Below are 15200 nucleotides of genomic sequence, written 5' to 3' on the forward strand. Positions count from 1 at the left end.
TCTGAGAAGGGAGAGGGTCACCAGCGCCAAATGCTAAGCAGGGCCTCGTGAGACGCAGACTGAAACATGTCCGTTGGGTTTGAGCGCCTTGGTGGAGCTGACAGCTCCGAGAAGGTGGCCGCAGGCTGGGAGGGAGGGGCCGGAGGGGCCCGGGCGGCCTCACCTCCACCGTCTCCCCGCAGTGTACTGCTGCTGCTGCCTAGCCAACGTCTCCCTGCCCGGCATCGGGGGCACCGTTCCCGAGTCCAAGCCTTTCTTCTACGTGAACGTGGCCGACATCGAGAGCCTGGAGGTAGAGGTGTCCTACGTGGCCTGTGAGTATGGGGCCCGCCCCATCCTGCCCGCACATCCCTGGCGGGGTCGCCCGGGGCCCTCCTTTTCCCGGCAGCGTCGGGCTGGTTCCCTGTAGGGCCGTCCTCCGGGGTCCTGCCGCCTGAAGCCCAGCTCCCGCAGGCACCACCGAGAAGATTTTTGAGGAGAAGCGGGAGCTGTACGACGTCTACGTGGACAACCAGAATGTGAAGACGCACCACGAGCACCTGCAGCCGCTGCTGAAGATCAACAGTGCCGACCGGGAGAAGTACCGGCGGCTCAGTGAGCAGAGGTAGCTCAGAGCCCGGGGCTGCGGCGGGGGGTGGGGGTGGGGGTGGGCTCCCGTCAAGCCCGCCTGCCGCCCCTTCCCTCTGGGCACCTTTCTGCCCCTCTGCCGGGACCCGGGGTTGAGGAAGCTCCCAGCACATACCGATGGGCAGCAGGCATGTGAGGGGAGACTCCTTTCTGGCGGCCTCTGGAATCTGTGAGGCCCGAGGAAGCGTGTTGGTATCAGTGGCGAAATAAATGGTCTCATCACCTCATCCCTATTTTATGACAGTTAGGAAAGGTGGTCACTTGAGTGGGATGACACACGGGCAGAACCAGCCCTGGACTCCAAGCCCCGTTTATCTTTGCTGCTCTCCCTGCCTTTGGACGGGGGCCAGGGTGCGTGTGTCGCTCTGGATCAGCCTCCTTCCTGAGAGGCGGTGGCCCACGCAGATGCCTGGCCGGTGACCTAGCCCATCGCTGGGGTCCTCGTAGCTGCGCCAGAGGCTGACGGGCGTCTCCTCCCCGACAGGCAGATGCTGTTGTATTCCCAGGAGGTAGAAGGAGATTATAACCCCTGTGAAGAGGACCTCTTTGTGCTGTAAGTCAGCCCAGGCGGCGGCTGTGGGCCTCCCCGTGGGTCCCTTAGCACTAACGGCTTTAGCCTGGATCCCTCCCGTGTTACCTGCTGCAGCCCAAGGATGCCCTTTATTGCCACCAAGGGCACTTAGAGCTGGGCTCCACACAGAGTCAACCTGAGCCCCAAAATGCTGTTAGGGGGACCCAGAAAAGTTAAAGCAGCAGGGGAAGGTTTTTAAGAGAAAATGGGAGTCCCCGCAGCTGTCTTCCTGTTGGGCATCTACATCCAGATGTCTGCTGCGTAGGAGCTCTGTGTGTCCCTCGGGATGCAGGGGCTTTTCATTCCATTGCTTCCTTTGCATGGAGCAGTTCCTTGAACTGAGTATTATGGGCTAATCAGAAACTTAACTCTTGAATCGAAGGACATTTCTTTCCTTCAGAGCTGTTGGTGGTCAGGGTGGGAGCCATGGCCTTTATACCTCGTAGCACTGATCCCATTCATAAGCAGCTGTGTGAAATAGTGCTCAGTGTTAAGAACAGAATTGTAATTGAACCAGAAACAATCTTCCCAGCTTCCGGCTTGGTCTTCCTACCCCGCCTCCCAGGATGGGGGTGGGGAATAGCACTTGAGTTAGAACTGTTTCTGGCTTTGATATTGGCTTTGATAATTCAACAAAGGTGCAGTACTTTGATTCTAATAAAGTGTACTTTCTAATGCATACATGCTGTTTAGCTGTAAAAGTATCTGGGAACTGAGCAGAGAAGCAGCAGACTCATCAAGGCTTGACACGGTCTATTGAATCAGACATTCCAGAGCGCCCGGAGCTGCTTTGGGCACTAGGCACCTTGCTCTGTGGAACACAGCTGAAAAGTCTAGACAGTTAATGCCTTTTCTGACTACAGTTCATATATTCATACAGTACTGTTAAGTTTGTGACATTCAAATCATGCTCTGTGCATAATTAAAAAAAGCAATCGAAAGCACACAGCTGCGTACAGATGGTGGTGAGCTGTGGCGATACCGGTACCTCCAGGCTGACTCCCCTTCCGCCTTCACTGCCCGCTCCAGCAGGGCTGGCTTCAGGTTGCCTCGTGCCCGCCGCAGCACCCCTGAGCTCCACCTTTTCTGTGTGGGTGCCTCAGGGCCTGGAGAGCCAATTCAGAGCCCTTCTCTGCCTCTAGGAAGGCTCACCTCCTGCTGCGGGCTCTACTTACCCAGCCAGGGCTTTGAAGGTGAATTTCACTTTCTCACATTAAGTCTTGACCTCAGAACTGCATTATCAGTTTTTTTGGTTTTGTCTTCTGTCCTTCTCTTCCCTTTATGACTAAGCAGAAAGAGGGGAACCAAGTTTACGGGGCCTCTCCCTGCAGCTGTGTTTAAACCCCTAGTGACCTCCCTCTCAACCGGAAAAGAAATTGTTGGCAGTCAGACCATCAGTTGCTTAGAGATTTTGCTCGTCGTACCACGGTTAACGCCAGTTTTTTGCTGACCTTAGCGGCACTTGAATAACCGTTTAACTTCTATCCTGTTTTCTTCTTTTAAAAGATAGTCTGAGATTTGAAACCATTTAAAAGTATATCAAGCAAAGCAGTGTAGTTTTGGTTCCCCACGTGCGGCTTACTTGGTGAGCTTTCGTGTCTTTTCTGCCCTCCCTTTCCCACGTCTTGTCTTGTGAATGCAGGTTTTTCCTAGAGCAAAACAATCGGATATTTCAGACTTTACTGGAGGTATCTGCCAGTCAAGACAAAACTCTGACGGCTGAGCATGCCCGGGGCATGGGTCTAGACCCTCAAGGAGACCGGAGCTTTCTCATGGACCTGCTGGAGGCCTACGGCATCGATGTCATGTTGGTCATTGACAACCCCTGTTGCCCATAGGAAGGATGAGTTCACCCAGGCCCCAGATGGCCTGATTTTTAATTAAGTTGACACAAAGGAATACTGTTTATACTTCCAACAAATGTAACTTTTGCATCGCCTTCCCTCCCTTCCTCCCTCCCAAGAGGTAAGATGAGAGCACCTTGGTTTTGTAGGTCGTTGAAAGCTACCGCCTTCAGAGCTGCCGCCGGTTTGGTCTTAGGAGTTATCAGAGCAGATTCTCTCATTGCCTTGTTGAGGGACTTGAGGAGATGGGGCAAAGGCCGCGTATCACCAGGCGCGGGCTGAGCTCTGGAAACGTGGGGCTGGACTGTTGAGAAAGTCTGTCTGGTCCTTGTCGCTTGACATATCAAGAATAAGACAGCTGTCCATCCAGTGTGGCGTTGGATGTCCACCTGCCTGAAGCAGAAGCTAGACCAGGTGGCCTTTCAAGGTTATTTTAATCAGTTCTGGGAGTCTAGTCTTGGGATCAAATCCCTTTTCCTGTTTATTAGAGTCAATCTGTGTTTTCTCTGTTCACATAGGTAAGAGACTTCAAAGAGGGACAAAGGATATTTCTGTCACCAAGTGTGAGCTTCTCTAAGGACAGATGACAGGGAGAGGTTGCTTCTCAGTCACCTGAGAGCTAAAATTGTAGAATGAAGCCTTGAAACCTTTCTCTGAGTAAGTTAATGGTGGCCACTCCACGTAATCGTCCTTTTTCTCTGAATCCCCTCCTCTTGGGGACGGGCTGGCAGATTCCTTCGGGCCGATGTTAACAAGAGTGTGTACCAGTTTGGAGCCCTGATAAACGAACTTCTCTTTAGCAGAGACGACATTTGTCGAACTGAGTAATTGGGACCAGAGAGGTACAGGTTTGTTAGAGAGCAAACGTGGCAGTCCCTCCACCCAGGAAAGTAGTTGGGAACCCTGAGAGTGAGCTCCTCTGCTTTGCTCCAGAGTGTTCTGCCCTGGGACAGCTCCTGTCAGCCCTGCCTGTTCTCTTTGGCTGGGGCATTCGGTGGATGCCAGCTTAGGTGAGACAGTCAGTCTGTTAGCCAGAGAAGCGAGCTCCTGGAGCAGCGTTTAGGTCTTTTGGGGTCTGTTTAGGATTTTGACTTGGGATCCTGGGTTGTTGGTGACAAATAACTTCTTGCCCTTCACCATTCCTGCCTGGCTCTGTTATTGGAATAGCCATCCGTATGTCCATGTCTGGGACCAAGTTCCAGCCAGGCAAATGTCCACAGAGATGACTTCCAAATAGATGGGTCACATGTCTTATCTGAAGACTAGCTTTATAGGGCTTATTGCTTTATTTAAAAATATTTTCACTGTAGCCCCTTGACATGGAATTGAAGACTAAAGAAATTCGCATGTGGAAATGCACAGACACTGATTAATCAAGGTAGCATCTTTTATGTAAGTATATAAATCACTTTGGGCATTGAATTGTAAACTGTACATTTTTCTCCCCTGTGGCTTTAGCCTTTATTTCAGTAATACATATGTTTACAAACGAAAAAAAGAATCTGTGTTTAGAAGCTGAAGCTTCACTGCCTTTTTCCTGGAAGAGTGACTGGAGAAGAAGTGGCCTTTCTAACTTGGGTCAAGTTATGGTTACTTTTATATACTTTTAGTGGTATCCGAAGGCTCAGGGCTTTCTCTGTTGGGGGTGGGTGGTCAGAAGTAGGGGCGGGCGTAAAAGGGAAGGTCAGATTCTCGTGGAGGACACAGGCAGACCCTCTTTCTGTGCAGCTGGGGAATTTGCTGGGAGAATACTCTATTTAAGCACTTCTGCTCCAGAGGCCTTCTGCGTGAGAACGCTTTTGTTTTTGTGGTATTGTAACTCCAAGCTCAGACGTGCTGATGTAAAGGTAGTAGGATGAAGATGAGATTCCTGTATCTCCCTTTGAATGGTGGGCCCAGGCTTCTGTGCTCCTTTTAGCTCCCTGCCGTCCTAGGCAGCTGTCCATCTGGCATCTCTGTGTGTCCCCCCGATGCTCACGCAGAGGTCTGGGCTGGGGGTGGCCCTGGGAGGGGTGCACCCATGAGGCAGTGCCACTCTGAGGTCATACGCACCCTGGGCTCGGCCGACCTTGAAGAGGAAACCCAAGCATTGGTTCTTCCCTGCATTGCCAGCTTCCTGCGGGGGGGCCAGGAGTCTAGTGCAGCGCCCTCTGCTGGGCCGGCCGGCGCACCGTTGCCCTGTGGTTACCCTCGTCACTGCCTGTCGTCCCCCGGGAATGCAGATGTGGCACCTCTTGCTCCCGAGGTCACAGGTCACCGTTTGAAGGCTCTCTCAGGTGGGCAGCACCCACGGCGTCGCTTGCTGCCAGGTCCCTGAGAGGGGAGTTCGTAGGTGAGGTACCAGGCAAGACTCCCTGCGCAGGGACGGCAGAAGCTCGAGGCCACACAGACCTGCTTGTGTGTCGCTGTGGAAATATTTTCTGAGAACCCCCCTGCTTTTGTTTGGAAGCTTTGGAGAATGTCCCTTTCCCTGTCCCCAGAAGGGACAGGGGTTACTGTTGCTACTGTGGCCTTCTGGAGCAGGTCGGGGGCCTCCTGTCCCTCTAGACCCTTGGACCACCCCCCTCCCTCCCCACTGTACCAGCTGGCGTGGTCCTGCTGGGGGACTTTAAGCCTGATCTAACGCCAAGCTGCGAGCCACGTCCTAACTTGGAAACACTGCTGACCTGAGACACGGGGGCTGCCAGGTCACCCCTGAGTCAAGTTAGAAGAAACTCTCGGTGGCGAGAGTCCTTGTGGGACCTAGAACCCAGGCTTGGGGTTTGTTGATGTCTGTAAGGTACGACAGAGTTCTGGTGAAATGGACTTTTCACTTATGCAGGCTGGGCAGATGGTACCATTCAGCCTTTGGGACAATGTCCAGTTGTCCTCTGGATTAGGACTCTTCAGGAGTCAGAAATGGTAGGACTTATCTTTCACCAGACCGAAAAGTATGGGCCAAATAAGAGTTTAGAATTAGCTTTGGCTTTTACTAAGCCTGAAGCACTCCGTAGGCCTGGTGTAGATCCCTGCTAGCGGAAGTGCCTGTACAGCCCCCGGTGAGTTAGGATTGCTGTGGGTCAGCAGGCATCTGTCTCCCGGAGCCATCCTTCATCCTGGCATCATATCTTCCATTTGGCTGAGGGAGGGACGCTAACTTCATTGATATAGCGATAGAAATAATTTAGCATAGGAATTTGCATTTATAACTTACCTTGTTTTGTCCCACGTGAAAATCAAGATGGGAAATTTAAGTATAGCACAGGGTGCAGATAATTCTCAGTGCCACGTGTGAAGGTTCATTTATCAGTGTAACTCCTGTATTTTAGCTAGAAGGTAAAGATAAGTGCAATCATGGCTGAATCACTGTTTTTCATTCTGGTGGTTCTGAGGATGAACTTGCTATTTGTCTTGATACACTGAAAGCCCTTCAAACGCAATAAAAAGGTAAGATTATTCACCTTTAAACCGAGGCCTTTGGGGAACCTTTTGTAAAGGGCAGTGAAGAGTTAACCTTTTAACGGCAGTTAAAGGAAGAGGCGGGGACCTCAGGGACTGTTTGTTTTGTTTTGTTTTGTTTTAAATGAAACTGCAGAGCCCAGGGAATGAGCTGAGGTGCTTCCTCCACTCCCAGGACGGATCATACTTGCAGAGGTAGAGGAGGGGGAGGGCGCTGCTGAATAGAATAAGACAGTGAACTTGCTTTGGTGTGATGACAGTTCTCCAACAGGCAAGGTTAGTATGGGGACTGGCGTGTCTCACACGGGCTTTCATCTCCCCGTTAGGTTCCTGGCTGGTGGGCTCAGACTCTGCGAAAGGGCCAGTCCTCGGGTCTTTTCCCTGAATTCCTGCTGTACTTAGTGCCCTGCAGTGAGGATCCTGCAGACCTGGGGCTCACTCCAGCAGGCCAGTCCGTCCCCTCTCATTTCAGGAAAGCCCTTTTGTGATTCAGGTAGGGGAAGAGGAGTTCAGGGCTCCTTTTACTCCCAAGTCATGGATTTTTAATATTCCATTTGTATTACCAGTATACCTCTGTTCCCCGGAGCTACTGGGGTGGAGTGCTGTGGAAAAAGGCTAACTGTGAATTTAGTTCATGTTTTTCTTATAAGAAATGGAAGTTTATTTTTATATCGATATTACTATGTGATGAATTGAGTATGCAGATGTTGGAAGGAAATTTCAAAACTATAATCCTAGAAGAAACGGGCAGTATTGCAATTTGGAAGCAGCTGAGACCCCATAAGAGTTTTGTTATTTAAATGTTTGGGTGAGTGAATAAGGACTGTCCTGTGAAATCTAACACAGCCTCTCGAGGAGATAAAGTTGACAGTCCGATGGAGGATGACAGACATTCACCAACCTTAAGTAAGATTCTTGTATGAAAGGGGGTGAATGTGATCATGCTGGAGGCAGGTGAGAGGCAGGGGTAGTTTTATAACTGGCACTTTGACTCATTTGTGGAGCTGGAACACAGGGGCCACTTGGTGAAACTGCACATTTAGAAAGGAAGTAAGAATTTTCCAGAGCTAGAGAAATGATGACGGAGAAGTAAAGCCCTGCATTCATCTCTTTAGCATTTATTCTAGAAGCTCAGCGTAGTGGGCTTTTAGAGGTAATAGGGTCTAAATTCAGAACATTTATTTAACTACCATGGAAGGCTAGGTATGAATGACCTCTGTTTGCTGTGGAATGCCTCTTTAGACTCATGGTACATGTACTTTGCTTTCTGAGGACCGCTGGGGGATGCAGGGGTGGGGTGTAGGGTATTATGAACTAGCTGGAGATGATCCACGAAATGACAAATCCACGCACGGGTCACTGAGTTCACTGGCTGTTAACATATACCATTGACGTTGGAGTGAAAACTCCTTCCTTTGGCCAAATCAAGCAAAGATAAAAGTCTCAAAACATTTTGAAGGCAGCATCAGGAAATGAGTTTCGGTCTAGCCCTCCAAGACCAGTGAGGAAAGCTGTAGATTCTGTGCTTTTGAACAGACGGGGTAGGAGACTTTAGGGGTACAGAGTAGAGGAAGAACAAAACTAACCTCCTTGTTTATCCCAAGCTTGTTGGCTAAATTTTTTATAGGTCTGAGAGAGAAACCTTTTTTGAAAAAGAAACAGTTGTAAGCCTCGGGAAAAGTTCTGTTTTTGCCAAGTTAGGATCAGCATAGTCTCCCTGTCGCCTTAAACGTCAAACCCCTACTTTGATTAATACCCCAGTGCAAGAGTTACAGCAATAAGAGAAACGGAATCTGTTTTTGTTTCAAGTGTTTACCTCATAGTATGAAATTAGTAAGACAGTTCATAGATCTCACCCTGAATATACTGCATCTGGGTGTGTTGTTCTCTCTCTTCAATGGTGATCATTTTAAAGGCCTAAAGGAAGCTGGGGTTCATCCCGAAGAGTAAATGTTTCTTGAATCGATTTTGTTCTGTGGTACAAATAACATCTGTGTGTATCATATGTGTATATATCTGAACCAAGTTGTATGCAGAGAGGTTGATATAACTATATTTACAGAAGACAGTTTTTACAATTAAAATTCACATTTTAACATGAACATGTGTGCTGCAGTCCTTCACTTGGTCCAAGAAATACGGCTTGTGGTAGGAAGCAGCAACAGCCCAGGGCACGAGCAGAATCCGTGGCGCGCAGCACTGACCTCGCTTACGGTGATGATGGAAGAAACCAGAGCTGGTGCCTGTCCTCCTTGAGGCCACGGTCTGGATACACATTCTCCAGGTAATGGAAACCGAAGTTGGAAATAACCGTCCCCGTTCCATCAGAAAAGCCAGGACTGTGCACCCTCCATCGTATCAGACAACTTCTGGAGAAGGACCCCACAGAGACCAAAGCTTTTTTGTTTCACATCTTCCTTCTACTTAAGTTTACTTTAAAACAAACATCATATACTGACACACACACACACACACACACTTTATTTTTACCCTTCTGGGGAGTGAGTTATTTTAAGGCAGTAGAGACTCAGTTCCTAACATTGTTAGCTCTGTGTTCCAAGCCAGGTTCCTACCTTCCAAGTGACATGACCACGTATTACCTATTTCCTAGGGTTGTGGGAACACAGACAGCTAAGCAGTCGCACGTGTAAAGCACTGGCACATAGTAATTACACCCATGCATACGAATTGGCCGTGGGGTTAAGCAAAAGGCTTTATACTGAACTATATTTAATATAAAATATCTGCTCTGTTTTTAATAGAAATACTCTTGGTTTTTGAGTGAAATTAGTCTGACAAAAGGTTTGTACTAAACAGGAAGGGGGGACTCGGCTTCTCCTCACACCCCTCAGCATTCCAGGTCTAGCTGACGAGGGTCTCTCATAGCTGCTGAAACATCCTGTACGTGGCCCTTATATGGAAGGACAACAGAAAGAAGGCAATAGATGGTAAGGCAACCATGTTCTCAGTAAATAGTCTGAATCAAGAAAACAAAATTTGAACTAGGACATATTTACATTTAAAAATGAATAAAAACTCATCTGAATTAAATCTCCTTCCCCAATCATATGTTCCATTATTTCTATGGAAAAATTAGAATCACTAAAACACATACATGCTGGTAGCCAAGATTCTGTGCTGGTCTGTTGCACTCTCTTATAGAACCAATGTATGCCGGATTCTCTCGGCTCATGTAGACCATATTTTCCTGCACCACAGCACCCCCTCTCCCCTCCACGGGCAGTATGGAGCAGCTGCTCCTTAGACTGCATGCTTGGACCTGCCTGCTTTTTGTTGTTTTTGCAAAAGCACAGCTTTTAACACCACTCTGAAGAACACAGAGGTAAACAGGTAAGCATTATTTTATGGGCTTTTCAGTCATGGTCTTTTCATAGCTGCTTTATAATCCTTTAAGCATTGATCTTCACTCTCCAAGGGGTTCGTGGGTGCCGGCACATGCACTGCCCTAAAACTGATCTACCCGAGGGTGAGCCAGCCAGTTCTCCTTTCCCTCTTCCCCCTTGTGCAATTTTCCTTCCTCTTTACAAAAAGAAAACCTTACGTCTCATCCAGCTTACTGTGGTGCACTGCCCTCTGGAATATAAAAACCTCAGGGGCGCCAAGGTGATTATCATGCCTAGCTACTGAATCCTTAGCAAGGTGGGTAAGTTTCTGGTTCTCGGTCTTCAGCAAACTAAAGGGGGATCTAATCAAGCTGTTGATAGGTCACTGTGATTTTTGATATGCAACTCAAGAGAACTGCATGACATTGTCGTGATAACAGAATTTTTTCTATCCCATCTGCTTACTTATGTATTTACATCTATAAGGTTAAGCCTTGTTTCACCTTAGCTGTAAATAACATGTGCTTTTGGGAGAAGACAGAATGGTGGAATAGAATGACGTGAGCTCACCTCTTCTTACGGAAACAGAATCACAACTAACTGCTGAACAACCGTTGACCAAAAAAAACCACTGGAACCTACCAGAAAAGATACCCTATATCCAAAGACAAAGAAGCAGCCACAATGAGATTGTAGGAGGGGTGCAATCGTGATAAAATCAAACCCCGTACATGCCAGGTGGGCAGCCCACAAACTGGAAGATAATTATACCACAGAACTTCTCCCACAGGAGTAAAAGTTCTGAGCCCCATGTCAGGCTCCCCAGCCTGGGGGTCTGGCAACAGGAGGAGGAGTGCCCAGAGAAGCTGGCTTTGAAGGCCCATGAGGTTTGATTGCAGGAATTCCACAGGACTGGAGGAAACAGAAACTCCACTCTTGGAAGGGCACACACAGGGTCTCATGTGCACCACGATCCAGGGAAAAAGCAGAGACCTTGTAACTTACCTGCTAGTATTGGAGGGTCTCCTGCAGAGGTGGGAGGCGGCTGTGGCTCACTGTTGGGACAAGGACACTGGCAGCAGTCGTTCTGGAGAGTATTCATTGGTATGAGCCCTCTTGGAGGCCACCATTTTCTCACCAAGACCTCGCCCCACCCAACAGCCAGTGCTAGGACGCCTCAGGCCAAACAACAACAGGGTGGGGAACACAGCCCCACCCATCAACAGGTAGGCTACTTAAAGTCCTGCTGAGAACACAGCTGCCCGATAAACACAACCCCTGACACTGGCCTTGCCCACCAGAGGGACAAGACCCAGGTCCACCCACAAGTGGGCAGGCACCAGTCCCTCCCACGAGGAAGCCTGCACAAGCCTCTTAGACAGCCTCAGCCACCAGGGGGCAGACCGCACAAGGAAGAACTACAACTCTGCAGCCTGCAGAATGGAAACCGCAGTCACAAAGTTAGACAAAATGAGATGGCAGAGGAATATGTCCCAGATGAAGGAACAAGATAAAACCCCAGAAAAACAACTAAGAGGCAGTTCACCTGAAGAATTCGTAGTAATGATAGTAAAGATGACCCAAGATCTCAGCAAAGAATGGAGGCACAAGAAGGTACAAGAAATCAAGAAGGTACAAGAAATGTTTAACAAAGAGCTAAAAGATTAAAAGAACAAATAGAGATGAACAATACAATAACTGAAATGAAAAATACACTAGAAGGAATCAATAGCAGAATAAATGAGGCAGAAGAACGAATAAGTGAACTGGAAGACAGAATGGTGGAAATCACTGCCATGGAACAAAACAAAGAGAAAAGAATGAAAAGAAATGAGGAGAATCCAGGAGACCTCTAGGACAACATTAAACACACCAACATTTGCATTATAAGGATCCCAGAAGGAGCAGAGAGAGAGAACCTGAGAAAATATTTGAAGAGATAATAGCTGAAAACTTCCCTAGTATGGGAAAGGAAACAGTCACCCAAGTCCAGGAAGCACAGAGTCCCAGGCAGGATAAACCCAAGGAGGAATATGCTGAGACACATAGCAATCAAATTGGCAAAAATTGAAGACAAAGTATTAAAAGCAACAAGGGAAAAGCAACATATAATGTACAAGGGAATTCCCATAAGGTTATCAGCTGGTTTCTCAGCAGAAACTCTGTAGGCCAGAAGGGAGTGGCACGATATACTTAAAGTGATGAAAGGGAAGAACCTACAACCAAGAATACTCTACCCCACAAGGCTCTCATTCATATTTGATGGAGAAATCAAAAGCTTTACAGACGAGCAAAAGCTAAGAGAATTCAGCACCACCAAATCAGCTTTGCAACAAATGCTAAAGGAACTCCTCTAGGCAGAAAAGAAAAGGCCACAACTAGAAACAAGACAATTATGAATGGAAAAGCTCACCAGTAAAGGCAAACATACAGAAAAGGGAGGAAATCATCTGCACACAAATATATCAAAACCAGCAACTCTAAGAAGACAGCACAAATGCAGGATATTGGAAATACATTTGAAATTAAAAGACCAACTTATAGCAGTCAGATATATAAACAAGATTGTTTTATCAAAACCTCATGGTAACTGCAAACCAAAAATCTACAATAGATACACACACAGAAAGGAAAAAGGGATCCAAACACTAAAAGTCTGTCATGAAATCACAAGAGAACAAAATAGGAAGGAGAGACATAAACAAAATGAAAAGACAACCCACAGAGTGGGAGAAAATCTCTGCAAACGATGTGACTGATAAGGGATTAATCTCCAAACAGCTCATGCGACTCAATATCAAAAAAAACAACCCAATCCAAAAATGGGTAGAAGACCTAAATAGACATTTCTCCAAAGAAGACATACAGACACATGAAAAGATGCTTAACATCACTAATTATTAGAGAAATGCAAATCAAACCTACAATGAGGTATCACCTCACACCAGTCAGAATGGCCATCATCAAAAAGTCTACAAACAATGAATGCTGGAGAGGGTGTGGAGAAAAGGGAACCCTCTTGCACTGTTCGTGGGAACGTAAACTGGTGCAGCCACTATGGAGAACAGTATGGAGGTTCATCAAAAAAACTAAAAACAGAGCTACCATATGATCCAGCAATCCCACTCCTGGGCATATTATCTGGAGAAAAACATGGTTTGAAAGGATACATGCACCCCAGTGTTCACTGCAGTGCTGTTTACAATAGCCAAGACACGGAAGCAACCTAAATGTCCATCAACAGAGGAATGCATAAAGAAAATGTGGTGCATATGTACAATGGAATGAATGAAATAATGCCATTTGCAGAAACATGGGTGGACCTGGAGATTATCATACTAAATGATATAAGTCAGAGAAAGACATATCATGTGATAGCGCTTATATGCAGAATCTAAAAAAAAATGATACAAATGAACTTATTTACAAAACAGAGACAGACTTAGAGAAGGAACTTATAGTTACTAGGGGGAAAGACGGGGAAAGATTGGGAGTTTGGGATTGACATGTACACACTGCTATATTTAAAATAGATAACCAACAAGGACCTGCTTGTATAGCACAGGGAGCTCTACTCAGTACTCTGTAATAAACTAATGGGAAAAGAATCTGAAAAAGAATAGATACATGTATACGTATAACTGAATCACTTTGCTGTACACCTGAAACTAACCTCCAATACAAAAATTTTAAAAAAACTTGAATAAACAACACAGAAAAACTGCTTTTTGATAAATGAACTCTAGGATAAAGAGCATTCTAATAAAATGTTGATTTTTTAATTATCAAAAATTTATAATATTCATCAATTGTATTTCAATAATTTATAACATTTATTCTGTACTGAGTTAACACTTGAAGAACTAAAAAAAAGTTACTTCCACTTACATTTTTTGGTGGCAAGAAGACAGGTCCAATGGAAAGAAAATTTCAAGCATAAAAACATTACATTATGATAGTATTTGCTGAAAGTGGTTTGGAGATAACCATACAAGGATAATCGACATTTTCAATGACAAAAAACTTACTTTTGTAAATGGAGGATGACTGTTAAATTGTTATGTATTTCAATTACACTGAATATGTTTAAGACAGTGATGTCAGTTTTATTTTAAAATATCAATATTTACATGACACCAGAAAGTACATACTTTGGCAACTAACTTCCATGAAAAATTTTAGCTGTCAACTTAAAACTGAGGGGATACATGATTTTTCAGAATACTTTTAGGAAATACCTAAGCAGAGTAGTGTGTGGACCGCTGCTTTACAAGACTGTGTCCTGTTCAGTTTGGGGGACACCTCTTGTAGTAGAACCACCTGGGGAAGGTGGACACCTTTTTAAAAATGCAGATTCCTGGGCTCCAGCCCCAGACTGAGTTATTAGATTTGGGTTGGGCCCCAAGTGAGTCAGTTTTCAACATGCACCCCAGGTGGTTCTCATGCAAACCAACATTTAAGAAGCACTACTTCAGGGGAAAAAACGTATTTTACAGTATTTCAGCCATGGCTGAAGAGGGAAACACCTCAGGTATGTTTTTGATTAAGGAGAGAACTGAAAGACGCTAAGAATTGGAGCTCACAGAGTAGCAGCACCCGTGGAGGAGCCTGGGGAACGGGACGAGGCCGCAGAGGGCAGGTGCTTCCCTAGACTTCCCAGGGCGGCCACAGAGCCCACCAGGAGAGGACGAGCCACTCAGCCCAGGACCCTGCTTCCCACTCAGGGGAGCGAACAAGGTCTAGCCCTTCTCCATCCACTGAGGGTGGGGATTTCCTGGAACTAGCCTGAGGAAAAGCAGTATGTGGAAGGGACGGGCTGTCACAGCAGAGTCAAAGCATGCGCTGCTGGGAAGCTGGCTGCAAAGCTGGGAAGCACTAGAGAGGAGGGTGGAGGGTACTTGCCATGAACGGGCCCTTGGGATCCTCTGACAGCGCTGCAGGGACGGGGAGGCCTTGGTTGCCTTTTGGTCCCAGGGTAGCCTAAAGTGCAGTCTCGGGCGCCCACTTGCAGCCCGCTCACTGGGCCGTGCTTTGCAGCAGCTGCTCCCTCTTCCGAGGGTCACAGAAGAACTGTAGTTTCCTGGGGAGCAGTTTCACCTGCACGGGCATCGCCTCGTATTCCTCGCTGTCGATGCTGAAGGAGCCGCCTGTTCCCTGTGGAGAAGAGAATATTCACAACAGCTCACGCCCACGCTGGCTGGAATTCGTCATCACTAGAGCACCGGAGCAGGTTGTTAGGGAAAAGGTCCTCCTCTCTGAGGCTCTGGTCTAATGTTCTTTGAAAAGAGTATTTCGGTGCCTGTGTCAGACACGGGGCTGGTTCTGGAAATAGCCCTATTCTACCACCATGAAAAAGGTTTCAGTGGCCTCTGTCTC

At 47.1% G+C, this 15200-nt stretch overlaps 2 protein-coding genes across 12 annotated transcripts in view; one reads left to right on the forward strand and one right to left on the reverse strand.

Annotated features, from left to right (window-relative positions):
- Positions 1-7968, forward strand: part of DENND11 (DENN domain containing 11) — a 48857-nt gene extending 40889 nt beyond the window's left edge. Inside the window, exons 6-9 of the mRNA XM_027101711.1 lie at positions 183-314; positions 454-604; positions 1112-1180; positions 2841-7968. Of these exons, the coding sequence (XP_026957512.1) occupies positions 183-314; positions 454-604; positions 1112-1180; positions 2841-3036 (548 nt within the window). The 3' untranslated portion in view covers positions 3037-7968. The remainder of the gene's footprint in view (positions 1-182; positions 315-453; positions 605-1111; positions 1181-2840) is intronic.
- Positions 7969-13581: 5613 nt separating this feature from the next.
- Positions 13582-15200, reverse strand: part of AGK (acylglycerol kinase) — an 86572-nt gene continuing 84953 nt past the window's right edge. For 9 of the 11 annotated variants that reach the window (XM_027101702.1, XM_027101699.1, XM_027101707.1 and 6 more), the window contains one exon: positions 13915-14978. In XM_027101702.1, coding sequence (XP_026957503.1) covers positions 14841-14978 — 138 coding nt within the window. In that variant the 3' untranslated portion in view covers positions 13915-14840. Of the gene's footprint in view, positions 14979-15200 lie in introns of all 11 variants that reach the window. The other 2 variants (XM_027101706.1, XM_027101705.1) reach the window with 1 other exon arrangement.

Source organism: Aethalodelphis obliquidens, unplaced genomic scaffold (assembly GCF_003676395.1).
Source record: "Aethalodelphis obliquidens isolate GAN/ISIS:26980383/991018 unplaced genomic scaffold, ASM367639v1 scaffold5, whole genome shotgun sequence".
NCBI classification, from domain to species: Eukaryota; Metazoa; Chordata; class Mammalia; order Artiodactyla; family Delphinidae; genus Aethalodelphis; species Aethalodelphis obliquidens.